At 34.9% G+C, this 27,939-nt stretch overlaps 2 protein-coding genes across 2 annotated transcripts; one reads left to right on the plus strand and one right to left on the minus strand.

The window, feature by feature from the left end:
- Positions 1-5,351: 5,351 nt before the first annotated feature.
- On the plus strand, positions 5,352-13,555 carry cdk1 (cyclin dependent kinase 1). The gene is made up of 8 exons (XM_067366667.1): positions 5,352-5,475; positions 6,044-6,098; positions 6,342-6,498; positions 8,082-8,205; positions 8,496-8,666; positions 8,772-8,935; positions 10,297-10,438; positions 10,533-13,555. The coding sequence occupies exons 2-8, from the start codon at positions 6,062-6,064 to the stop codon at positions 10,644-10,646; spliced, it is 909 nt and encodes a 302-aa protein (XP_067222768.1). The 5' UTR covers positions 5,352-5,475; positions 6,044-6,061; the 3' UTR covers positions 10,647-13,555.
- Positions 13,556-14,464: 909 nt separating this feature from the next.
- Positions 14,465-27,939, minus strand: tmem26a (transmembrane protein 26a). The gene is made up of 6 exons (XM_067367496.1): positions 27,512-27,939; positions 24,145-24,241; positions 23,344-23,421; positions 22,024-22,232; positions 19,121-19,200; positions 14,465-18,003 (listed from the first exon to the last, which is right to left on the minus strand). Exons 1-6 carry the CDS (start codon positions 27,700-27,702, stop codon positions 17,702-17,704), a joined length of 957 nt encoding a protein of 318 aa, XP_067223597.1. The 5' UTR covers positions 27,703-27,939; the 3' UTR covers positions 14,465-17,701.

A 27,939-nucleotide genomic window follows, 5' to 3' on the forward strand; every position in this document is an offset into this window, starting at 1 on the left:
GGAGGAGAGAAAGTATGTGTTGATAGAAGTGTTAAAAGGACTTCCGTTGATCTGGCATGGTGAGAGCCATCAAATATAGGGGTGAATTCAGGTTGACTGGGACACTTTTTCCCAGTCATGTCACTGACAAAACATGTCCCAATCAACCTGAATTCACCCCTACTCCAAACCAAACAACATACTCATGCACACAGTAAATACAGCAACTACTAAGGTTGTCCAATGATCAGAGGTATATATGAACACTTAAAACTTGTGACAAAAAACATCCAGCAAGGAGAAGCCAGCTGAGCTGAGAAAAGAGAACACTGATTTACAGACTATTGAATTAGTTCCAGTAATGACAGGGTTTCCTCTGTAGAAATGTAAAATGTTTGGGGGAGGTACACAGGTTTATTTTTGTCCACTTCACATTAGGAACACACCTGCTGTGACGAGCCTTTACAAATCACACACACAAACACAAACTAAAAGACCATGATATGGCTCGAAATAACCAGTATATTACTGCCTGTCTGTCTTTCAGATTGCCAATATAGTAGGCGCAATTAAATCTGCAGGCTTTGAGAAAATAATTTATAGAGCTCAGCTGAGGTATATAACACATATCCCTAAATAGTTACCTTTTGTTTCAATTGGAGCAGGATTTTCAGTAACCGTAAAAACAGTTTCTTTTTTTTCCCCAGATATAACCAAATGCTAATGTGCTGTAAAATCAAATGTGTTTTATAAATTAACACAATTATATCAATTCTTATTAAAATATAATTACAAATTATTATAAGTATCTTGAATTGGAATTTGAAAACATTTTTAGCCTCTCAAACATTTGTTTGCTTTATGCTTACAACAAGAAAACATAAAATACAAATGGGGTAAAAAGAAACTTATGATTAAGAATATTACTTTTTTGGCAGGGAATGGATCATGCTCAGATTTAAGAATTTTCAGATTTAAATACAGAATATCAAGAAAATGACCAGAATATTATTCAGAAGTCATATTACATTCATATTTAATGATATAAAAAGGAATGCATGAACTGATAAAATGTATACAGTACCTTGAATGCAAAAAAAGCATCTATCAAAAGCGTAAATGGGATGACATGAATAATCATAGCCTACTGTAATTGTGATCATTAGGATCTGAATATTCATTGTCACAGATTCACCAGGCTCCAACTTCAAGCCATCTCAACATTCACCATCTCCTGAGTGTTAATCAACGCGACCTGTAATTGATCACAGCACTCATTTGCACTCAAATAAGTCTGCACTCCTCACACAGTTGATCTTTTGTTGCTCTACTTACCTCCAGTATTGTTCCTCCTCCACAATCCGGTCTCCAAGTTTGCTCCTTTGAACCTATAAGACACAGAGACCTTACTACTTGTGAATTATCAGCGACTTATTGGTGTATGTATGTTGCTAACTCACCTTTGATAGATTGACCTGGTGAATCTGTGGATCTATCTGCTGCCTTTGACACCATGAATCATCAGATTCTTCTGTCCACCCTCTCATCACTGGGCATTACAAGACCTCCACTTCACTGATTTGAATCACATCTCACAGGTAGGTCTTTCATGGCTGCCTGGAGAGGGGAGGTATCCAAAGCACATCAACCGATCACTGGAGTTTCTCATTCAATTCTTGGACCCCTCCACTTCTCTATTTACACTACATATACACTGCTTCCCATCCCCAATTCTCTCACTGTTGTTGTGCATTTCCGGTTTACTCACCATCTGATCTCCACATCATTCAATAAAGCTGTGCTGTTACCTATCATCTGTGAAGTATGTGTTTCCTTACACTCTTTACCTGCAAACATTTGTCAAAAAAAAAATCTGCAAGAAAAAACGGCATGCTATTAGTTTAGTACTAGTCATTTATTTTACACAATTAAAAGGTCATATGATGCATTTTGTCTTATTTTCTCCATTTTCAAGGATGTAAAAATTAAAAAATAACCAATCTCAGCTGTGAGGTGAAGGCCATAAAACATTTCTGAATTTTTATTTTTTTTAAATGGCTGTAGAAAGATTACATATCACAGTATTCCTCATGTTGTTTAACCCAGAGGCCATTTAATAAGAGCGCTGCCATAATGAGGCTCGTTAGCACAACAGCATGTTTTCCTCAGGAACCTCCTGATAAATGCAAGCACAAGAAGCTCATATAATGTGAGCAAGGGGGTGGCTGGGTGAGTGGGTGCTATAATATGCCCGTTAGCTGATCATTTCTGCTCAAGGTGTGCGCTCGTTTGTGCAAATCTGCGTGTCCGTATGTGAAATTAGAAAACCAATGAGGTCACGCTTGCTCAAGGTCACCCTGAGAAAACCTTCATCCTCATCTAAAGGGAATCGAGACTCATGAACTGTCCTTTACACAGTCACACCAACTGCCACCCAGGATCTTCAGCAGGGGAGAGAATCACTGGGAAAGACAAAAAGAGTGATTGAGAGAGAGAGAAGAGGAATAAATCATGAAAAGACAAGTGTATGATTGCTGAAGAAATGTTCAGGGAGGAAATCCCCATGGCAACGCCAGGAAACCACATGCTTTCACCATGGCAACCGAGCCTGGGTAGGAATTCTAATGTCAGGGAGTCTGTTCAGCGAAGGGAGAGAGAAAATGGATAATGTTCAATACGGAATATCATGATTTCATAGTTTTACAGCATTCAATATTATTTAATGTAGATATATATTAATTTTTTAATTTGTCCCATATATGTAGTGCTATTTTTGGTCAAAAACACATTGTGTGTGTTTACATGCAATTTCCCCGTTATGGACAATGCATAAGGTTGTATAAATGGCTTAATGTTAGGGGTTTTACATAATCAGATCTTTATAATAGGCCAGTTTTCACCATTTTCTGTGTTTTTCCCCCATGTAAATGCACTCATTAATTGCTGTAGTTTTTCACACATGAAGGTCGTATGAAACTTGAAATCTAGGTGAGGGAATCCTCTTTGGTCCTGCATTTGCCCTACATTTGACATACGCACACTCGCACATATAAAATCACTCAAACACACAACAGCCCTCCCTTGCCCCAAAATCTCAGTGTCCTAAAAACTATTTGTAGCATTTGCCCACTCCCCTGTCTCTGGTTCAGTACCCCTCTCAACCCCCTTCATCATGACCTCTTTCTTTTTCAGCACACCTTTCTCTCAAAAACATGTTCATATAAACATACATACATCCTCTCACACAAGACACTAAGTGCACAAGGTTAATCTTCCTCCCTGAAGAGAGTATGGCTCAGTGTGCTTCAGTCTCTCTCACAGACATCAGACTACACTGTATGTATTAACTGTTTTATACAGTCTATGGTATTAACAGACAAAGAACATGGCAATAATATGTGTTACATGGCTCTCTGGAACAGGGCCATTATAGTTAAAGGGATAGTTCACATAAAAATTGAAAATTCTGTCATCATTTACTCACCCTCAAGTTGTTCCAAACCTGTATGAGTTTCTTTGTTCTGCTGAACACAAAGGAAGAAATTTGGAAGAATGTCAGCAACCAAACAGATCTCACCCCCCATTTACTACCATAGTAGGAAAAATAAATACTATGGAAGTCAATGGGGGGAGAGATCTGTTTGGTAACTGACATTCTTCCAAATATCTTCCTTTGCAACTACCTGAGTGTGAGTAAATGATGACAGAATTTTCATTTTGGGGTGAACCATCCCTTTAACTAAAACCTTAAAAAATGTTTGTTACCTGAAATAAAATAAATTATACATTTTTTAAACTTATTTTATTTCTGCTAGTAGCCAAGGAAACATCTCTCATTTTCATTTAGTTTATCTTAATGTACTAAAATAACTAAAAATAAAACAGAAATAAAAATGAACAAAAACTATATAGCCTAAAAAGCTTTTAAAAAAACTCAAAAAATTACTAAAACGTCAAATGGAATGAAAAATATAAAAATAAAAACTATTTCTATATAATAATAAAACCTATAATAGTATCTCAATTATACTAAAATAACACAACTCTGGAATGCCTGATTCTGATTGGTCAGTCAGTGCAATCTGTGCCAAATATATTTGTAAATGGATGCTAAAACTGAATCAGTGACCATACAGCTCCTATAGCACTCATAGAATAAAATAATTTCAACTCAAACCAATGTTTCATGTTCATTTATTAATTATTTGGTAAGTAGCCATGTAATAAGAGGGACAGTCAGATCATTATCATAAAATAAATCTCAACAGAGTGATACAAATCTAGCCTAAAACAAGATAATGACTGTACATTATCCTTTACATGTAAATAGAGAATGGTGGCATTATATAAGAATAATAACAACAACACCCATCATCAGTTTGACTCCTTCCATTCCACTTTAAGTGTTCATTTCTTCAGCCAATCAGGGCGTTAAACATGCATCTTAATAATTTGCCACTAATCACTTCTTTAATTAAAGTCTCTACCTCTGAGGATTTGGGTTTTGAATTGAGATTTTATCCTGGGGACTAAGCCTCCTTCATTGCTCTGTAATTAGACAGCCTAGTTATGCTTCATTGGCCTTTTGAGAGATTGTTTTTAAATAGTTCTTTTTGAGGAGTTGAATAAAAAAACATTTTGTTTTCACTTTGTGACCTAACATCACAAATTTCTGATTTTGTAGACAGATGCTAAGTAGGCTGGTATACATGTACATTAGAATAACATTTATTTATTTACTGTACACCACACTTTTTCTTTCTTTCGTTAGAATCTTTAGAGGACGAATAAAAAGTAAGTGATGTCACCCCACTGAGATTTATAAAACAGCGCTCCCACTGGTGGCTTTCTTACTCAATACAGCGCTCCAACAGTGACGCCAAGTGGTCAAACAGAGAATTGTATGTATGAATGTGTACATATATCCTGACAGACACACACAGACTTATACGTGCGAAACATTTACTGTCCCTATAATCACTGAATTATTGTATATTGGAAAGTTTATGGAATTAAAAAAACACTAACACTGATGAAGTTTAAAGTCTGTTGCTTTGTATAGTCTGTGTTTAGGACAACTTATAGATTAAAATGAGAAAATATTTTCCTGAACACACTATCAGCGATTCTATATCAACGTACATCTGTCATAGTGGAAAAAACCATAGAAAAACGTGGGAAAACCACTATTCCCTACCTGTCCTGCACAATATTGAACAAACAAACCACTGCGCACGCGCACGTACTCTCGGACTGACGTATCCTCCCGCTCCTAACCGCCCTGCCTTCTGATTGGTTAGTTTGAAGTCCACCGAGAACTCCGATTGGCTGCTTTTGAATTCCGTCCAAGCGGCCAGTTTGAATCAAGGAACTCGCAGTTCAGCGACATACAACATCCGCACGCTCTTTCTGTTCTTCATCAAAACTTCATCAAGAAATCCGAAGAAAATAGGAGGGTTTGGATATTCTTCCACCTTAGATATAGTTACAGAAAAGGTGAGTTTTTAATATATGAAGGTGATTGCCTGTTATCAATCTCAATCCTGGTTGTTGAACGTTTTAAAGTTGCTCAGGGCCCACTGGCAAAAAAAAAGTACATAGTCGTTTAACTTCAGTATGCAGTTTATACTTGAAAATAATCTCAAATTCACAAATATAGTTTTTTAATAAAAGCAGATCACGGTCTTTATCGAGTTTGCCTTGGTTTTAACACTTGTTTCTGTTGCATTTTGATTTAAGGTGGCCACATTGTTTCATTTGCAAAACATGAATATAAAAATGAGACTTGGTGTTTTTATAACCACTAAATTATTTCACTGTATGTTATGATTATATTCGTGATGTCAAGGCTAATAGTTGTAATGAAAGTTGAGAAATGTGTTCAGTCAGTCTTTTACCTCATGTGTATATAAATGCATACACTAAATACTGTATTAAAATAAATGACAAGATTGTCTTGCACACTAGCTTTTTGAGGGTTATTTTTAAGTATAGAGTAATCAGAGTAATTGCACATGTTATGCTGTCATAAATTGACTTTTTTCAATCCTTTGTGCTTACTCAGAAAGAGTGTTGAGGGAAAATGGATGACTATCTGAAGATAGAGAAAATTGGTGAAGGTAAGTTGAATCTTTTGTGTGTGTGTGTGTGTGTGTGTGTGTGTGTGTGTGTGTGTGTGTGTGTGTGTGATTTTTCTTCAGTATTTGAGATGTATACAAGCATTAGCTGCCTATTTTTTTTCTAGCCCCTCTCTCTGTGTGCAGAGTTTGTTTCCAGGCAGAATATGAGATTACATAAAAGTTCCTGGTAATTTTTTCTGTAGAGATGTCTAATAGAAATCTATGCATGTGTGTTTTCATTAGGTACATATGGTGTGGTATATAAGGGCAGAAATAAAACCACTGGACAGGTGGTGGCTATGAAGAAGATTCGCCTTGAGAGTGAGGAGGAAGGGGTGCCCAGCACTGCCGTCAGAGAAATCTCCCTCCTCAAGGAGCTTCAGCACCCAAACGTTGTACGGTATGAGACAGATTTCATGACACCTGCACAAAACAGAAAAAAAACATCAAATTTATGTTAAAGAATCTGGATTCAGTAAGATTGACTGCATGTCAATGTATTTGAAACTTACAGATGTCTTCTCTCTCTCTCTCAAAAATGAGAGAGTAGTGAGTTTATTTTGCTTCTTAACAGTCTATTGCAGAAGGTATACATTGATGTTTTGTTGATTAATAGGTTTGTTTATATGTAGTGACATTTCATGTTTCTTGCTGACTTTAAAGGGTTAGTTCACACAAAAATGAAAATTCTGTCATTTATTACTCACCCTCATGTCGTTCCACACCCGTAAGACCTTTGTTAATCTTCAGAACGCAAATTGATATTTTTGTTGAAATCCGATGGCTCCATGAGGCCTACATAGGGAGCAATGACATTTCCTCTCTCAAGATCCATAAAGGTGCTAAAAACATATTTAAATCAGTTTATGTGAGTACAGTGGTTCAATATTAATATTATAAAGTGACGAGAATATTTTTGGTGCGCCAAAAAAAAACAAACAAAAAAAACGACTTATTTAGTGATGACCGATTTAAAAACGCTGCTTCAGGAAGCTTCATTCTGAATTAGCAGTTTGGAGCGCCAAAGAAACGTGATTTCAGCAGTTTGGCGGTTTGACACGCGATCCGAATCATGATTCGACACACTGAATTATAACGCTCCAAAGCTTCCTGAAGCAGTGTTTTGAAAAATCTGCCATCACTATAAAAGTCGTTATTTTGTTTTTTTGGCGCACCAAAAATATTCTCGTCGCTTTATAATCTTGAGTGTCCATTGCTCCCTATGGAGGCCTCACGGAGCCATCGGATTTCAACTAAAATATCTTAATTTGTGTTCTGAAGATTAACGAAGGTCTTACGGGTGTGGAAAGGCATGAGGGTAAGTAATAAATGACGGGATTTTAATTTTTGGGTGAACTAACCCTTTAACTGTGCTTTTTAATGAATCGAGTTGTCCTAGCCAACAAAGTGACAGTTACATTTTACACACCAGTGTTCAGAGTTACTATTGAGAAATATTACAAATTTATTTATTTTAATATTTATTAAAAAATATGGCAGTAATTTCTGTAATGACAGCTGAATTTTTAGCAGTCATTATTACTCCAGTCTTTAGTCTCTCATGATCTTTCAGAAAATATTCAAATATGATGATTTGGAGCTAAAGAAACATTTCTTATCAATGTTGAAAACATTTGTACTGCTTAATTTTTTTTTATTTGGAAACCTTTTGTAACATATCTTTACTGTCACTTTTTAATAATTTATTGTGTCCTTGCTGCATAACAGTATTCATTTCTTTTTAAAAATGTACTGACCGCAATTTTTTTTTATGGTAGCATATACTAAACCATCTATTGTTCAAATACTTTACATTTGTAAACTATGTAAATCATAATATAGGGAAAATAAAAATCATATATATATACAATTCACAAATTGCTCAAACAGCTGCTTTAAAAATATAGGGTTTCCTGCCTCATTACTACTTTATGTATGTACTCACCTCTCACCCTTTTTTTCCCTCTGTTCCCTTTTTCACAGCCTGTTGGATGTGCTGATGCAGGAGTCAAAGTTATACTTGGTGTTTGAGTTTCTGTCCATGGATCTGAAGAAGTATTTGGACTCCATCCCATCTGGCCAGTTCATGGAGCCAATGCTGGTCAAGGTGCATTAAATAGTGTATAACGTGTTCACATGATCACTGTCACTCTTTTGCTTTGCTTATTTGATTAATAAATAATGCAGAATCTTAAATATTTCTTTGCCATTTACATCCCAACTTTTGAACGATAATTTATGTTCAACACTATACAGATTATTTTTTCACATTCAAATGGATAAATTCAACTAATTTTCCTCAGGGTTTTCTATTGATTTACTTCTAGAATGTACAGTACGCTCCTAAGCATAGAGTCTGTACTTGGAAGTAACTAACTTTGTGTGTCCTCTTTGTAGAGTTACCTGTATCAGATCCTCGAGGGGATTCTGTTCTGCCATTGTCGCAGAGTTCTGCATCGTGACCTAAAGCCCCAGAACCTGCTGATTGATAATAAAGGTGTGATTAAGCTTGCAGACTTCGGGCTCGCACGTGCCTTTGGAGTCCCGGTCAGAGTGTACACACATGAGGTACATACATGCATCCCATCTCAGAGTGACAGCAATTTCTCCCTGCTCAAGGCGTTCTGTAATCAATGAGGCTGACGTGTTTCTACTCGCTGTTTGATTGCACAGGTGGTCACTCTGTGGTACAGAGCTCCTGAAGTCTTGCTGGGGGCCTCACGTTATTCCACACCCGTAGACGTCTGGAGTATTGGTACCATCTTTGCTGAACTTGCCACCAAGAAACCACTCTTCCATGGAGACTCAGAAATAGACCAGCTTTTCAGGATATTTAGGTAGGCCTATAACAGGAGTGTCCAAACTTGGTCTTGAAGGGGCCACTGTGCTGCAGAGTTTAGGTCCAACTCACTTTAACACACCTGACTGGAAGTTTCTAGTAAGGCCTTGATTAGCTTGTTCGGGTGTGTTTAATTGGGGTTGGAGCTGATCTCTTCAAGACAGTGGCCCTCTAGGAGCAAGTTTGGACACCCCTGGCCTATACAGACTTCTGGAACAACAATGATGACATTATTATATCCTGCTGAGTTTTCACAACAGTGCTAATGTTGTGCTAATGCTAAAAAATTGAATGTTAATGAATGTCTGTGCAGTGCAATTATCAGCAGGGCATTTATGGTGATGTCTATAGTTGCATTTACACTTTCAATTTAAAATCTTAGGGTCAGTATCCCACCCATGATGCAGTATTTAAAATAGTTGATGAAAAAGTTAGGGATGTGCAATATATTAATTCCATTGTGATTTCATTTCTTTCTTTGTGTACCTGTGCCAGTTAATATTGGATATTTAATTGTACTTGCTCTTTTCTTCTATTACTTTTATTTAGATTGTGTGCTGTCTTAACTCAGTCACTAAATGTTTTCGAAAGAAAACTGATAAATTTTCGTTTTGAGATTACATCTATTTTGTTTCATACTGTACATTGTGTAAATTAACTTAGACGTTTGATTTTTAAGTATTTAAATATTGACAATAACAAACATTTACACTTCGGTAAGGTTTTTTTTATTATTATTATTTATTTATTTATTTATTTTATTATGCTCTTATTTGTAAATACAGTAAGATTTTTTAAATATTTAAAATGATGGTTTTCTATTAAAATATTTTAAAGTAATATTTATTAATCTGATGGCAAAGCTGAAATTACTAGTCTTCACGGTCACATAATCCAGCATAAATCATTCTAATTTAATATGCTGATTTGATCAAGAAATATTTCTTAATATCAATGTTAAATGGGTTTTTTTTTTTTTTTTGAAACCTTTAAGACATTTTTTTTTTATTCAGGATTCTTTGAATAGAAAGTTCAAAAGGCCAGCATTTATTTGAAATAGAAATGTTTATAACATTATAAATGTCTTTACTCTCACTTTTAAATAATTTAGTCCTTGTTGGATAAAACTTTCAATTAGAAAGAAAAAACTTTAATTGGTCAGTATATTAATATTAGTCATCCAGAGATAAAGTGTTCAATACTGTGAAGATGCTACAATCAGCTACTGGCATTCAAATGAGACATGACTTTTAAATAGATTTTTTTTTTTTTTTTTATTATTCATATTTAATATTGGAATGTACATTTTGCACTGAACATTTTTGTTTGTTTGTTTTTCTGTGGTTCATTTGTGTTCAGGACTCTGGGAACCCCTAACAATGAGGTCTGGCCAGAAGTTGAATCACTACCAGATTATAAGAATACCTTCCCAAAGTGGAAATCTGGGAATCTGGCCAACACAGTGAAAAACCTTGACAAGAATGGAATCGACCTGCTCACGGTAAGAGGGTGTCCTGACATACTGGTGTCCTACTTATCTGTTTGGGTTTATCTCCCCTTCTCTCAACACAAATATTTTTGTTTCTTTTGTTTAGAAAATGCTGATTTATGACCCTCCTAAGAGGATTTCGGCACGGCAAGCGATGACACACCCGTATTTTGACGATTTGGATAAGAGCAGTCTTCCAGCCAGTAACCTCAAGATATAGACACCTCAGATCTTATACCCCTTTCTATGCACACGTACACATCCATACTAAAGCAATGTGAGCTTAGGGGTCATAATGAATCTGACTCTAGACCTCTGGGAGTCCAGAATGCCTGGAGATGTAGATTTACTACTCCAACCTGCAGTAATGCAATCTTCTGACATGCAATAATTAACCTTAAATTTGTTCGTTTGTTTATTGGGTGGTTTTTCTACTTTTGTTTGTCAGTTTTTGTATGTCTTTTTCCAATCCTGTTTTATATGTTACATAAAACCCCCGTTTGTAAATAAAACTAATATTTTTTTTGTGGACCTGAAACATATTACAAAAATAAACTAAGGTGTTCTCAATAAAGAGCACTTGTAGGATCCCATCGTGGGCTGATGTCTTCTGTTTTCAAGTAGATTTTGAGTACAAATACGTTTATAATTTGGATGTGTTTCTAAGCATGGGTTAAAGTTCTCTGTTTATGTTCTCCATTTTTCGATCTAAATCAGTCTTTTGTCTATTAGAATAATCGTGTCATCGCGTTCAGAATGGCTACACCACTGTATCTGTGTCCAGTTTGCATATTTAATTTGAAGAAGACTTGATGAAATAAATAAACGGAGATGGGGTTGGTCAAAGAGCTTATAACCCAAGAGGCGACACTTTGATACTTTTTGGGTAACAGCCACTAGATGGCGCTCCGGTAGCGCGGCCGCCATTATGGGCTGAAAATACAAACTGGACCATAGAATCCTTCACATCTTACGCATCCAAAATCGGCGAATTTCACGGTCAAATCAGAAGCGCAAAAGAACATTTTTCAAATTATATCAGTAAATTTTATGGCACCTACAGTAAATGTAGTATTGTCTTATGTTTTATTTTACCATTTGTGGAATCCAACCATTCATCCATCTGAGGTAATGTAGTTCGCTTACTTTGAATATTTCCATTTTATGCAACTTTACACATTTATTAATAGTAAATTAATAAATGTAATATAATTTTGCAGCGAACAATATATTTCAGACCTAGTGGAGTAATAGTAATATCTAGGTCTGAATTTAAATATATTGTACGTTTTAATGGATCCTGCTACAAACATAATGATCTTATAATACATGAAGCATTGCTGTGTCCATTATCGCATAATTCCCACTTTTGGACACTTTTGCTTAAACAAACATTAGACAACACTTAAATCATATTCGTAGCTATATTTACTGTCCAAAATTCCCAATTTTTCTGATGCATGTCCTTAATTTAATTTCATATGTTGGTAATAATTCAGTGTTTATAGGCTACGCCTTTTAAAGAATTTTAACCCAAACTGACACGGTTTCTACAGAGCAAAGATTTTGTGAAAAAAGTGGAAGACTTAAACACAAAGTGTGTAAAATAAACAGTTAAAAGGATTTGATGATCAATAATGATAGTATTTTATTCTGTGTTGTCATCATTCAGGTTGGATTTCAGCTTTAATGTACATTTTGTTTTAACAAAGCAGCTGATATTGCCATAGAAACTAGTGGGCTACCGACTCGCTTTCACCCCCAAAATGGCGGAAACGCAGGGCCGATTGACAGTCGCTTCTTGTTTGTGTATATTCTTTTGGCTTAAAGAAATGGGCTTCCATATGTCTTTGCACAGTAAGCCACAGGAGACTTCAATATGGCGATAATGGCAACAAAAAAACAAAGTTTAAATCTTCTCCCCTTTAAACGCTAGGTCTATTTAAACAGAGTGGCGGTTAAGAGGAATATGACTTGGCCTGAAAAAAAATTCAGTCAGAGAGCTGCATCTCAGACAGTGTGCAAACACAGAATTGAGCTCTTTGGCATCTCCTTGCATTTGACAGACACAAAATCATTACATTACCTGTCTCGCAAGTTGTGTCAGTTAAGTGAAAGTAAACAGTTGAGAAAGAAAGCGAATGTGTATCATCATTTTGGATCTGTGCATTAGGTCTTAAAGTGACAGAATCCTATAAATACCTGTTACTGTCTGGATCATTAAAGGGTTAGTTCACCCAAAAATGAAAATTATGTCATTACTCACCCTCATGTTGTTCCAAACCTGTAAGACCGCTCATCTTCGGAACACAAATTAAGATATTTTTGATGAAATCCGATGGCTCAGTAAGACCTGCATCGCCAGCAATAACACTCCCTTATTCAATGCCCAGAAAGCTTCTAAAACATATTTAAAACCGTTCATGTGACAGTGGTTCAACCTTAATATTATGAAGTGACTAGAATACTTTTTGTGTGCCAAAAATAACAAAATAGCGATTTTATTCAACAATATCTAGTGATGGGTGATTTCAAAACACTGATGAAGATGGCTATAAAATCTGTTCTTGTTATTACTTAGTTGTTTTCTAACTTATCCATTGTAGTTTTGTGACTCAGGTTTTTTTAAGACCATCTTGACCTAACGTAATGAGCTCAGTTTTTGATGTGCAGTGCAACACTGTTTGATAAGCAGTAAGGAACCAGCGTTCTGCACTGCAGTGAAATTGAGCACAGAAGAACAAACACTCGGCCCATTCATTTTTCTTTCAGCATGAAAGCATACTATTCTCTTGCTTTTTGGGTTTTCCAGTAAATTTCCCATAGTGCTGGCCAGAAAAAAAAAATATCGAGGGAAAAGCATTTGGTAATATTCCCTCATGATATCTTTTGATCTTTTTATCTCTGTGTCTAATCTGTAAACAGTTGAAGACCAGCAGCTTCACTACAGATCACATCATGTTCCATGTAATGTTAATGTTTTTCTGAAATAGATAGTTTCTTTGTTTAAACAGTGATTGAGTGTTTAAGAGAAATCTTTCTTTACACGCTCCAAAGATATCACTCCAAATGTCACTGCACAGCAAGCTCTAAATGACTGTGTACATGAACCTATCCCCCTTTTTCATAACTTTGGACACAAAGAAATAAAACGTTTCTAACCAGTTTCTTCTTCAGCTCCTCATTGTACCATGCTAAATAATAAAGCCTATTATCATGTCTTGATTTCAGATACACTCTTTGAAACAGATGTATTTGTGTATTATCAGTAGATTTATAGTAATTTAAGTCAGTCACATTGGCATTTTAGACTTTTCCAAGAGCTCTACAATGTAATGATTAACAAAGAGTGCTATAGAGAAAAAAACTCACACTCATCATGAATATTTATGAGGCTGAGAGCAGACAGTAGTCCACGCTGTACTGTACAGCCTTTTCAATTCACAACAACAAAACCCTTGTGCATTTATTCCTCAAATTATTGGCACATTTTGAATGAAAATGCAAGGGTACTTGTGAAGACTTAAAAATATTCTTTGCTGAGTTTTTTTTAAGGTCCATTTCAATTAAATGTTTAAGTCATCTGATTGATCAATCAGGTGTATCAATTATGCAAAATGGTATTAAAATTATGTGTAGAAGTCATTGCTTTGTTATGAGATAGAATGTCCGGAAATTCATTGTTGTCATTCGGAGTAACAATATAAAGGGACCATTTTGGATCAAGTAATGTAGTCAATATCATGTGACAGGATGTGACATCATTCAGACACCTGCAAAGGACCACATGGTTATGAAGCAAAGTAACTAACTGTATTTGAAAAAGTCATGTTTTCACTTTCAAACATCAGGTCATTTGGTACAACCTCTACAAAACATGGAAAATGTTGTAATATTTTAAAAACTTGTACTAAATATAAAATGTTTTTTTCTGGCAAGCTTGCTAGATATCAGCCTGTTAGCATTGTTTATAAATATCATCATTCGGTATAATCAAAAGTGTCATTTGGTAAAACCGAAATTTTGGTTAAACCGAATGACTTTTTTGGTGACAAATTTTGTACAAATCTTGTAAAAAAAAATGACAAAAGCAGTGTTAATTGATTATAAAAACCACAAAATCTCATTGTTAACACTTAAAACAATGTCAAAATTAATTATATGTCCATTATTTTTTTTTTACACTTTTAAAAACCTTATTCGTCAATGACCCACGTATTCTTCAATGGAGCTACGATCAACTTAAGCTTACGATGCATTTGGGAAACCCAGTCCAGTTCAGAACATTGAAAATCATCAAAAGGCTATAAAATATAATTAAATTTTATTTTATTTTGTTATCTTTATTTTGTTATTTTATTAAACATTTATAAAACATTTAACATTCATATACCCTGTACCGCTGAGATAGACGGGTTGTTGTTTAGTAAATGTGTCCACAGGTTAATATTTTGCCAACACATCTGTGTTGATCTACTGTGAATCAAAGCTTACAGTACATGTCTCTGTGTAACAGGGATTTCTTTACATAAATAAATATAAATATGCACACATATCGTAGGTCATCCATTTGAATCTAACTTTCTTTGTTGGTATCCTGTTATTTTCTTGTGTGGCTGTTTCCTGTTTCCCCTGCTGGATAAAAATAGAAAACTCTGTTCTCTCATGAAATGTTTAATGAACTAACTTTCCTGCTTTGGGGATTTGTGTATGTTTTAGGAACAACCTGATGATAGGGATAAACATAAACATCAACCCAGTGTGTGTACTTTGAAGACACGCAGGAAACTCAAGAGATACTGTGTCAGAAAGGCATGATGGTGTGATTCATTTTTCCCCATAATGTTAAAATAGCCATGAAAACCCAAAGGTCAGATATCCAGCATAAATCATTCCACATACATAAACATGGAGAATCCAGCTGGACACAAACTGGACAAAATATTTATTTTAATTGGTTCACAAGCAGATATTACTGAACACATGCTGGTTACTGCTGTGTTCATGTGCTGTAACTATCTCTGGTTAAATTGTTGGGCACTTTGAAAGGCTGATCTAGGAACTGTTGTAAAGCAACTAAACGCTCTCCACTAAAAGGCCAATAATCTCTGCCTGAGTGACTCAAAGAGTCTGGTATCAGAGAGTCATATCTGAATGCCCACTGGGAGAGTAATCATGCTTGCGCAGACCCCTTTAAACACGCATGTATGCAACCGATAAATGTGTATCTGCCTCTTTGAAACAAATTCACACACACGCATACAAAATAGTGTTCTCTTGCTGTTTTTGAGTCAGAGAATCTTATTTGACTGGTATACAAACATTGTAAAACACTAAGAAAGCTCAATAAAAGTAATATTTTAAAATTAGGAAGCAAAGAATGAGTGCTATAATCTAAAATCTACTATTGGTCCAAGTTTGGTTATACATAACATATTCAAAATATATCAAACTGTTGTCACCCATAAATGTGTTTTTAAGCAGCAGTTTTCAAACTTTTTAGATGCCATAGACCCCTAAATATGATTGCCCTAGTGCGAGGGCCCCCATCCTAAAAAGAGCTATAAAAAAAAGACCTAAAAAGCTATATATTTTCATGTAAAAAAAGACCAAATTTATACTGTGAAAAATGACTATTATAAATGTGTAAATTGTTATTTGGAAGATATTCAGTTCATACATTGTTTTTTCCCCTACTCATCATAATACTGTACTGTTTGATGTATAACAACATTTAATATGTTTACATTTAATTAACATTTATGTACTAAAATTGCTAAAATTGGAAAAATGAAAAAAAAAAAAACATAAGACCATAACTAGTGAAAATGACAAAAACTTTAAAATGAAAATCGAAAACATAAAAATAAAAACTAATTCAAAATAATAATACAAACTAATAATATCTCAACTGTACGGAAGAGGATTAGGGCCAAGCAATAATAAAAAAAATAAAACCATCTCGAGATTAAAGTTGTTACATTTCGAGAAAAAAGTCTAATTAAAATGTTGAGAATAAACTTGTTAAATTACGAGAAAAAACTTGATAAATTTCGAGAAAAAGGTCGAGATAAAATGTTGAGAATAAACTCATTAAATTACGAGAAAAAAGTTGAGATAAAATGTTGAGAATAAAGTCATTAAATTACGAATTTGTTCTCATAATTTAACGACTTTTCTCTTGTAATTTAATGACTATTCTCAACATTTTATCTCAACTTTTTTTCTCAAAATTTAACGACACTTTTCTCATAATTTAACGAATTTGTTCTCGTAATTTAACAACTTTTTTCTCGTAATTTAATGATTTTATTCTCAACATTTTATCTCGACTTTTTTCTCGAAATTTAACACGTTTTTTTCTCATAATTTAACGAGTTTATTGTCAACATTTTATTTCGACTTTTTTCTCGAGATGGTTTTATTTTTTTATTATTGCTTGGCCCTAATCCTCTTCCGTACAACTGGGTCTGTTTATCCTTCCTTCATTCTTTTTTTTCTTTTTTGTAGTATTGAAAGCAGAAAAATGAGTCAAAAAAAAAAAAAAGATTTCTGCTTGATTCTTCATTTTTACCTTCAGGAGTAGAAAATGAATAAACAGCTTAAATATTCAGTCTCTACATGTGGGGGGGAACGAAACACCCCTTTCCACTGATTAGTCAACCAAAGATCAAAACGTGCCATTGTCAGTTTTTCCTCAGTATCTGTTCCTGCGCAACAGAATAACAGTACTCCAAGTGTAAACAGGGCCTTGCATTTGATCGATCGAGTCACAAGTGGACACGATGCTAAATGCAGGTGTAAACAGGGTCTAAAATGTTTTGATCTTTTTGTTCTTTTTGATCCACTTCCAGAGGTAGTCAAAAACGCATTCAACCAGATTGCTTTCATAGTGTAAATGTTCATGTGGTCGAATGCGTTCGAACAGCCACAAAGGAAAGACGGGTCCGTCTATGTCACACCTCTGCAAGTTACACCTACTACTACAAGTTACGCCTCCCGCGAAGTGACAAGCATGGAATAAAACAATCTTTTGCAGTAAATTATTTTGTTTTATGAATAAAATGTTTGTTAGGGGTTACTTATAATGCTTTCGGATGAAGTATGAAATAACAGCTACTAAATAGATACTAAAATAACATTGCCTAGCACTGGATTGTGGCCCCATGTGGTTTAAAAACACCTGGTATAAGCAAACCATCAAGCACAGTTAACAATGCATTAGTACATTAAAGAAGTTAAATGTTCATTTTAAATTTCTTTTCGTTTTTTCCTTCAGACTGAGGGAGAGGTAGATGATGATGGTGGTGGTGGTCTAAAGTCTTGACAGATGACAATGAGCCTGTAGAGGTTGAGGACGACCACTAGGAAGTTCTTGATAGCAAAGAAGACCAACATCTGGTGGAACACATCAAAGAATATCATCACAATAAGACGCACCACAAGAAAAGGGCCGTCCTGGATAAACAAACTCTCCACGATGTTCCAAATATCTGTACTGTGTCTTGACAAGAGCAAGTTGCAACAGCCTTCTCCAGCCTTCGGCTCATCTGGGTTCTGCGGCCGAGATGTCACAACTGTAATATACATGAAAGCGAGAAACAAAAGCTGTGGTTTCAAACTTTGTATTCATCAAAGAATCCTGAAAAAAATTATTTCCACAAAACACTAAGAAGCGCAACTGTTTTCAACAATAAGAAGAAATGTTTTTTGAGCACCAAATCAGCTTATCAGAATGTTTTCTGAAGGATCATGTGACACGCCAGTCGGCAGTAATGAAAATTCTGCTGAAACTGAAACTTTACCAACCCAGGAACTAATTAAATTTTAAGATATATGAAAAAAAGACCATTTAGTGGAAATGCTCCTACTCGCCAAGTTTAGACAGTGTTATAGCAGTAATTATGTCATCACGTTTTGTATGTAGTTCATGTTGTCTCTATTTCAATAAAAAGTTACTTTGTAAAAATGTTTATTTTCAGTAAAGTTGAAGTTGCTTTTACTAGAGTTTAAATGGTGGTCTCTTCAGTTTTGGCATAGGGCGACTATGACATTCTTTTGCTTGAAATCAATGACTATAAATTTTAACCCTTTTTTTTTCTTTTAATGAGTGATTTTAATCCATTATGTGTTTGGAAAAGAAAGTTATGTGCCTTTCTGGGTGTTTATAGAAAACAAAACAAAATATATTTGATTTTACTGACATAATTTTAAAGAGCAGATGAGCATTGTAAGTTTGCAGAAATGAAAAGTCAGCTGCGCTTAAGGAAAAGGGTTCAAAAGATCCAAGAAAATCCACCCTTTCTTCTTTCTATGGGGTTTGGTAATAAATACATGTACTGTAGCTGCCAAAACTCTCATTCCTCAAAGGGAAACACACATTGAGCATACCTAAACTAAAACACATGCTGTTGGTCTACAAATGACTAAAGCGCTGTTACACTACTCTGAGTTGCAACCCAAACCTCTAGTTTGTGTGAGATCCAAGGGCAAGAAAAATACTTTTGATGGAGCAGGATGAAAGATTCATGATATCTGAGCTTCAAACTGAACTTACACAGGACAGCAGGGTTCTCATCCAGTCACTTGAGGCATCCTGAACCATTTTCTGTTTATCAAAGCAATATCTGTGACGTTTGATGGTGGGATGTTAAAGAAGCACATGCTAACACAGTTAAACATGTTATCACAAACCTGCCAGGTGCAAAGGAAACTGCAACATACTCCACGTCCACACTGCCAAGATTATATACACCAACTGATGGTTCTTCTCCCTATAACACAAAGTGAAGAATGTGTTATGCAGATGAGCACAAACAATGCACTAGCATTTATATGTGAGTTAATCTTCTAACTTAAAAATTAGTAGGAAATTCTGACTGGCCTAACAGAGAGCAGATTCTCAGACAGTTAACTCTGAATATCCAACAGCCCTACTCTAGAAAATGGGTCATTTGTGTTCACATGACTACTGATATCCCTGACGGGAAAAAACAAACATCCTGAACGTAGACATATATTATTGATTCAAATGTATTTAGTGTGTAATGCAAAACTTTTATAGTTTTTTTTTTTCTTTTTTTAAATCAGAACAGCAGCTGACTTACATGTCATCCAATAAATAACTAACATATAATACTTTGTCTGTTTGTTTGTTTTTTTCCTCCTAAAATGATTTCTCTAAGATAATCTTTCAAATTATTAAAATTGCTGATCTTTTCAGGCACAAATGGCACCAGAGAATGGACCGGAAATACAGCATTGAGCACACAATGCACCCAACATTCATTTTAATGGATGTCAGCTAAAATGGGCTATCAGGTAAAATGGGCCAAATAAGGTTGTAGCGTCATATCTCTTTAAATTTTTCTTGCTGACATGTAATAATAGTTTTGACTGATCTGAGTTTTATAAGGGGGGCAGGGCAGAGTGTTACATGAAGCTTGTCAGAGAAATTGTGAGGAAAGTGAGCCTGACATAGTAGATTTCATTCATCACTAATAAGAGTACTAAAGCAGTCATAAGTAAACTTACCAACAAAGTAAATGTTAATGAACAATGTTTTGATATGCTCTTTCAAATAAAAAAGTTTAATTTAAAAAATAAACTTAAATAGTTTGTAAGCTAAAATGGGCTGCATACACACACACACTTTAACACAGAAATTGATGGTGAAAATAGGTTTATAGGCCTAGATGTATCCATACACAATCTTAACAGTCTTTTAAAAGAAATGCATTCCAGACAGTATGACAGGAGGACAAGCAAAGGAAGGAAACAGAGAGATAGGAAGAGAGAAGAGAAAGGCAAAGAAAGGAAGATGTCCTATAGCTACAAGAAATGTTAAAGTGATTTTTTTTTTTTTTTGTGCCAAATATGTTCTAACGTTTGACAAATATTTGACAAGCGTACACACATACTGTCATGAATCCTGTCAGTTCCGGACTACACTTCCCAGCATCATCCTTGCCTATCACATGCACTCACTCCACCAATCACCTATTGCCACATACTCCTGAAGCTCTTTACCTGGACTATAAAGGACTCTCACTCACACACACACACACACACACACAGCGAGGTCTTGTTTACTCTGTAGCATTTCCAAGCGTTATTTACCCGGTCTGTCTGCCTGTTTCTGATCCTGTCTGTTCCACGTGCACGATTCCTGCTGCCTGCCCTTTGGACCTTTTGGACTGTTTATCGTCTCCTGGTTTTGTGAATGATATCTGCCTGTCCCGATTCCCTGCCTGTTCAACGCTCACGATTCTGACTGCTCCCTGCCATACCTGTTTGCCACTTTTTGACCCTTGCCTGTTTAACTACGAACTCTGCTTTAATAAAGCTTGCACATGGATCCAATCCTGAGTCCCGCCGCGTTATACATACATACACAAAAAAGACACCAATGCACATAAACACACAGCTGTACATGATCAGTTCATGTTTAATCGCAATTTTTAATGAAATATTTGTTCAACTTTCTATTTAATGAAATACATTTATAGTGTTGTTGCTATGGCACACTAAAGACAATAGTGTCAATTTACTGTTAAATATAAAATGATTTCAGCCAAAATTACCTGTTGATCTCATTTTTTTTATATCGGCCCATTTTACCTGAATGTTGTGCCGTGGCTCAAGAAGGGACCTGGTGAATTTTAAAACAATTATACTTTTTCACATTTTAAAAAAATATATATATTTAAGAGACCCATGCTAATTTGTAAAAATATCATTAGTTCTCATGCATAGCTTATTTGATGGTATTATAAGCAATTTAGCAAATTTACCAAAACGTGGCCCATTTTAGCTGACTTTCCCCTTATGTTTTAATATACTTTAAAATGTAATTTATTGTTATTAAGGCAAAGCTGAATTTATAGCAGCCATTACTTCAGTCTTCAGTGTCACATGATTCTTTAAAAATCTTTCTAATATGCTGATTTGGTGCTCAAAAACATTATTACAGTTGAAAACAGTTAAAAAAAGTGTTTAATATGTTCGTGGAAATGGTGATATATTTTTTTCAGGATTCTTTGATGAATAGGAATTTCAAAAGAACAGTTTGAAACAGAAATATCTGGGTAACACTTTACAATAAGGTCTCATTCGTTAACATTAGTTAATGTATTAACTAACAATGAGCAATACATTTGTTACAGTATTTATTCATATTTGTTAATTTTAGTTAATAAAAATACAGTCGTTCATTGTTTGTTCATGTTAGTTCACAGTGCATTAACTAATGTTAACAAATACAATTTTTTTTACAATTTTAATAATGTATGAGTAAAATGTGAAATTAATATTAACTAAGATTAATAAATGCTGTAGAAGTATTATTCATTCTTAATTCATTTTAACTACAGTAGTTAACTAATGAAAACTTATTGTAAAGTGTTACCAATATTTGTAACATTATAAATGTCTTTAGTCATTTTTGATCAATTCAATACATCCTTGATGAATGAAAGTATGAACTTCTTTAAAAAAAAAAAACTGAATTTGAATGGTAGTGCACATCAACAATACTAGTATATGAACTGGCATTAATTTAAGCTTTTGTCTATTGACTAAGAACAGGAAGTACCCACTTGACATCAGAGAGTGTTTCACTAGTGAATTCCAGAATGTCTGCTGCCGTGCCAACAAAGATGAGCAAAAGCTGAGACAGCTCGTCACGCGTTACTCCTCCCCCTAGTGGGAGGAGCCACTTTCCAAGAATGAGAAGAATAAGCAGAACTTGATGAAGAGCGAGAATCCAGTCATTCGGACAGACAGAGGTGAGCATGCGCTCCAGGTGCTGAAAGACACAACACAATATTATTGTCAGGCTTTGTCTTTGTTTGAGTTAGGTTTCACTGTTTCTAAATCAGTTTCCTTGGTCTGTGTTCATTTGTTACCATGGTTTTGATTTGCCCTCATGTGTCACACCTGTGTTTAATTAATTACAAGGTTTCATCCCTAGTGTTTATCCATTTTTATATAGCCCTCATTTTCAGTTAGTCTTTGTCAGATCTCATCTAATATATATGATTGTTCTGTTTACTGTTTATTATCTTGCAATTCTGAGTAGTGTTATTTTTAAGTTTATTAAAGAAAACTGCTTGCAAATAGATCCTGCTTGCTGACAATTATACATACAGATATTTATAAATTGCTAAATACTTCACACCACTGAAAATACAGAGAAATAATCTCTTTAATCCCAAGAAACAGAATTGACACATGAGAGAATGCCACCATGAATCTCACATGGGTATGAATCATATTAGTAAAAACAAGGATTCTGCACTTTGGTACTTAGATTCAGAGTGCAAGTACTTTGGATAAAAGCATCAGCTAAATGGATCATTTGTATTTTGTTCAAGATCGAATTTGCAAATGAAAGAGAACGAAAGCAAGAAGAGAAAAGATCAAGTTTTCCAGGTCTCTGGACCCACAGAGAGTAGATAATAAGGTCCAATAATAACACTATTTCATCATAGGACTGGAGGAAGAATGAATAACCAGTATAATAAAGACTTCTTGCTAGAGCCTTTAAATTCCCGTAAATGTCGACATGCATTTTGGACAGCCTCCATGAAACATAACAATGGCAACGTTTAAAAGAACTCCCACCAAAACCAGAGCAGAAGGAGATGGGATGGCTGGGGTATACATGTTAGTGATATATCATGATTTCTTCTATTTTAATCTGAAGTAATGTTATATTTTAATTCTAAAGACAGAGGAAGTGAAAAAGGACAGACAAAGGGATCCATTTAGAATTCTACATTCTGAGGAAAACTGTCACAAACTGGAAGCACATGTGATAGATTACAGTCATTTCATTAGTCATAATTTTATAGTATTACAATAAACCATGAATTAAAAACCTAAATAAACAAACACATAATAAGTATCTAGATTACCTTTAGTGTTTCATTAACCATAGTGCCATTTGAAGGCAATATGCTCTTGACATTATCCCAAGAGTCCAGTTTCCTACACTGCCAGACACAAAAATTACAGAGTTTAATGAGAGGAGAAAGACACTCAGAATTTCATATTATATTAAATATGAGCATAATAAACTACAATGACTTCACAACAACATATATACAGGGACAGTCCTCCTACAAATGAAAACAAAAGAAGATATTTTGAAGAATGTTGATAACCAAACAGTTTTTGGTTCTCATTGACTTTTGATAAATGAACGAAAAAATATAGTGGAAGTAAATGAGAACTGAAACATTCTTCAAAATATCTTTGTGTTTAGCAGGAAAAAGGGTTGGAACGACATGAGAGTGAGTTAATGATGACACATTTTTAATTTTGGGGACATTAAAGGTGCTCTAAGTGATCCCGGGCGGAGTAACTTCCTGTTGACGTTCGAAGTGTTGTCAAACAAAACAGAGGCTAGCTAGACCCTCTCTCCTCCTCCTAAAAACGCGTGACATCACTTAGAGCACCTTTAAAATTGTTGTCCTCACTCAAAAATTAAAATCAGAATAAGAATGTGAATAAAATAGTGTGTTGGTTATTGAACATGTTTAGGATTTTCTCAAAAAACATCTTTTGCACGTAAAGAAAGTCATACATGGTTGGATCAGTATGAGAGAGAATAAACAATGACAGATTTTTTTTTTTTTTTTTTTTTTGGTGAACTGTCCCTTTAAGAGAAAAAAAAGTCAAAATTTCACTGAAAGAATAGCTATATAGAATAATACCTGAGGGTCACTGGCTTTGTTTTCCTGATGATGCAACTCTAGAATCCATATGGACGGAATAATGCTGATGAGGAACAATAGGATGGCTGGAGAAAACCTGAAAGATGACCGAAGATTGTTGCATCATTTTTACAGAACATACACAAAAAACACTTACAGAAAATTAACTGGGATGATGTTGTCTATTGTGTCTATTGTATAAGTTTCTTTCAAGGGAACTAAGGTTAAGGTCATTGCTGAAGACCACTCAGATTTTACTAGACAAGCATTAATTTAATTTAAATCTATGACGAAAAATGTTCTTTGACAACATGACTAACTAAAAGATACGGAAGAGGATTAGGGCCAAGCAATAATAAAAAAATAAAACCATCTCGAGATTAAAGTTGTTAAATTTTGAGAAAAAACTAGTTAAATTTCGAGAAAAAAGTCGAAATAAAATGTTGCGAATAAACTTGTTAAATTAAGAGAAAAAACTCGTTAAATTGCGAGAAAAAGGTCAAGATAAAATGTTGAGAATAAACTCGTTAAATTTCAAGAAAAAAAGTCGAGATAAAATGTTGAGAATAAAGTAATTAAATTACGAGAAAAAGACGCTAAATTACGAGAACAAATTCGTTAAATTACAAATTTGTTCTCATAATTTAACAACTTTTTTCTCGTAATTTAATGAGTTTAATAAACCATGTGTATGGCCTTAGGTGAAAGTGTATTAATTCTGATGACAACAATTGTTATGCTAATAATTTTAAGCAAAATAATTGTGATTATCAATTTATGCAGTATGACGAAAACGGTAAACTAGAATACTGTTCCATCATTACTGAATAACTACACAGGAACAAACACACTCTTAACATTCTAGTTACTACTATTAACTAGATAGATAAAAACTACAGTTGAATGAGGTAGTTCACTATAAGCTAATCAATAACTATTTTTTTTTCATACACTATATACAGGTTCATAATTAATGTGACAAATGCAAAATATAAATTAATTTTAAAGTGAAGATCATGGTAACCCACAAGTAATGACTCTAGTATTACCAAATCCTTTAAAAGGAATATATTATTTGGATCAGTATTATAAGTGAAAAGCATGATAACTCCCTAATATTGACTGAAGTCATTGTAAGCTTTTGAGGGTTTTGTAATGTTTTGGATAGTAATGACTCAAGTGTTACAATATCCTTCTAAAGGATTTACTAATTATGAGTAGTTCCTTCTGAACTCCAACCGCTGCCGTCTGCCAGTGGTATAATGCAAGTCAGTGGGAACTTGGACTATAAGAGTAAATAAAACACGACAGACAAATCCAAATTAAACCCTGCGGCTCGTGACGACACATTGATGTCCTAAGACACGAAACGATCAATTTGTGCAAGAAACCGAACAGTATTTATATCATTTTTACCTCTAAAACATCACTATGTCCAACTGCCTTCAAATGGTGATGTCTGATCGCGCTCTGACAGCGGCAGTGATGTCTCGCACTCATTTAAGTAAATGCGCGACACATCACTGCCTTTGTCAGAGCGCGATCAGACCTCACGAATCGAGTGATGAATGCAGTTGGACATAGTGGTGTTTTAGAGGTAAAAATGATATAAATACTGTTCAGATTCTCGCACAAACCGATCGTTTCAAGTCTTAGATTATCAGTGTGTTGTCATGAGCCGCAGGGTTTAATTTGGATTTGTCTATGGAAGTGTTTTAGACTCTTATTGTACGAGTTCCCATTCACTCGCATTATAAGACTCACAGACGGCAATGGTTGCAGTTAAAAATCATCATTTGTGTTCTACTGAACAAACAAAGTCACCTACATCTTGGATGTACTGCAGATAAACATCAAATTTTCATTTTTTGGGTGAACTATCCCTTTAACTTTAGAATTAAATATACATTGTGCATTATTCATTTAATTATGAACCAATATATAGTAGTTCTTAATAGTCCTCTGGGAGGTATGGGGAAAAAAACATACCACATTCAACCTAGCACTATTACTTACTAATTCATTAATCAGAGTTTCTTGTTCCTAGTTAGGGTGAAGTCAGCTAAATTGGGCTATCAGGTAAAATGGGCCAAATAAGGTTGTAGCGACAATTCTCTTTAAATTTTTACAGCCAATCACAATAACTGTATTGTTGCTTCAACACTTGTTGACGTACAAACCCGATTCCAAAAAAGTTGGGACACTGTACAAATTGTGAATAAAAAAGGAATGCAATAATTTACAAATCTCATAAACTTATATTTTATTCACAATAGAATATAGATAACATATCTGATGTTGAAAGTGAGACATTTTGAAATGTCATGCCAAATATTGGCTCATTTTGGATTTCATGAGAGCTACACATTCCAAAAAAGTTGAGACAGGTAGCAATAAGAGGCCAGAAAAGTTAAATGTACATATAAGGAACAGCTGGAGGACCAATTTGCAACTTATTAGGTCAACTGGCAACATGATTGGGTATAAAATGAGCCTCTCAGAGTGGCAGTGTCTCTCAGAAGTCAAGATGGGCAGAAGATCACCAATTTCCCCAGTGCTGCGGTGAAAAATAGTGGAGCAATATCAGAAAGGAGTTAAGCCTTTATTAACCGCCCCAGATCAGTGTGGAGTACGTTTATGATGGATGGATGTGGATGGAAGCACTTCCCTCAGCTCATACTCATTGATCCCGCTCACTGCCATTATAAAGCTCGGATGCCTCAGGATATTTATAAAAATATCTCCAAGATTGTTCATCAGAATGAAGAAAGTCACCTAGGATGGCTTAAGTAAAGACACTACTGGTGTGCATCTTGCGAAAAAACAATGGCACTGACATATTTTAAGTTTTTTTATGTCAGTGCAAGTTGCTTTTAGTGAAAACAGTTCAAACATGCATTTTAGTCAAGGCTTAAGCAGGGGTTAGTCGACTAAAACATGACTAAAGAAAAACAGGACAAGGTTGACTAAATATGATAAAAAGCTAAAAAGTACATTTGACACAGGACTAATTGTCAGCTATAGAAAAATAGCTGACAAAATTAACCCTATTTTCAGGCACATCCTTCACTCTCTCAGCAGTAACAATAGGTCTAGCAGGATGTTGGTCAAGGGAAGGGAGGGAGGAATGTCTATAACTTTTTAGGAACATTTAATTAAAAATATAAACCTGAGAACAGCAATTGTCTACTAAAGAAGTCGAATAAAAGCCACATAAACACAGATATTCAGCTCTAAATATATTGAGCACAAGTTATTTGCATCGAGTGTGAATCCATCCAGCAGAAAATGATCAACATCTGTTGGGAAGATCAGTGTCTGTCAGTACTGTAAAGCGTGTATAATAATGTTTGAAAGTGTCACTCACCATTTGTAGTCTTGCCCTTTCCTACGTCTTAAAGTGAAGATCATCTCCACGACCAGAGGAAGGTAAAGGACAGTCAGTAACCAGTACATATTGTCATTTTTCACCGTTTTCACTCTCCAGACGCCGATGAGAGAGACCAGAATGAAGAGGGATCTGGTTATGATCGCGCACACGAATTTAACTAAAATCATCTTAAAGACAGTAGTGTCCCGGGTTTGTGCGATAAAGTGCGCTTGTAGAGAGTCCAGCTGAGTCTCCAGTTTGTGCTGAATCCTCCCACCAGCGTCAGTGTGTGAAATCACTTACAGTGGTGAAATATTTGTCCTGAAGACACTGCTGGATTTTGTATACAAGACCTTGCAATTTAAAAGAAGGATACGTTTATTGGATATCTGGAGGCTGTTTATTTACAGTTTAGCAAAGTTTTT

The sequence above is a fragment of the Chanodichthys erythropterus genome, chromosome 18 (genome assembly GCF_024489055.1).
Source record: "Chanodichthys erythropterus isolate Z2021 chromosome 18, ASM2448905v1, whole genome shotgun sequence".
Lineage (NCBI taxonomy): Eukaryota > Metazoa > Chordata > Actinopteri > Cypriniformes > Xenocyprididae > Chanodichthys > Chanodichthys erythropterus.

Coding starts and splice junctions, on each gene's coding strand:
- cdk1 (XM_067366667.1), top strand. CDS start 6,062: ATGGATGACTATCTGAAGATAGAGAAAATTGGTGAAG. Junction 6,499..8,081: donor CAGCACCCAAACGTTGTACG/GTATGAGACAGA, acceptor CCTTTTTCACAG/CCTGTTGGATGTGCTGATGC. Junction 8,206..8,495: donor TGGAGCCAATGCTGGTCAAG/GTGCATTAAATA, acceptor TCCTCTTTGTAG/AGTTACCTGTATCAGATCCT.
- tmem26a (XM_067367496.1), bottom strand. CDS start 27,702: ATGATTTTAGTTAAATTCGTGTGCGCGATCATAACCAGATCCCTCTTC. Junction 22,233..23,343: donor TGGTTAATGAAACACTAAAG/GTAATCTAGATA, acceptor TGTGTCTTTCAG/CACCTGGAGCGCATGCTCAC. Junction 18,004..19,120: donor GTTTCCTTTGCACCTGGCAG/GTTTGTGATAAC, acceptor TGTATATTACAG/TTGTGACATCTCGGCCGCAG.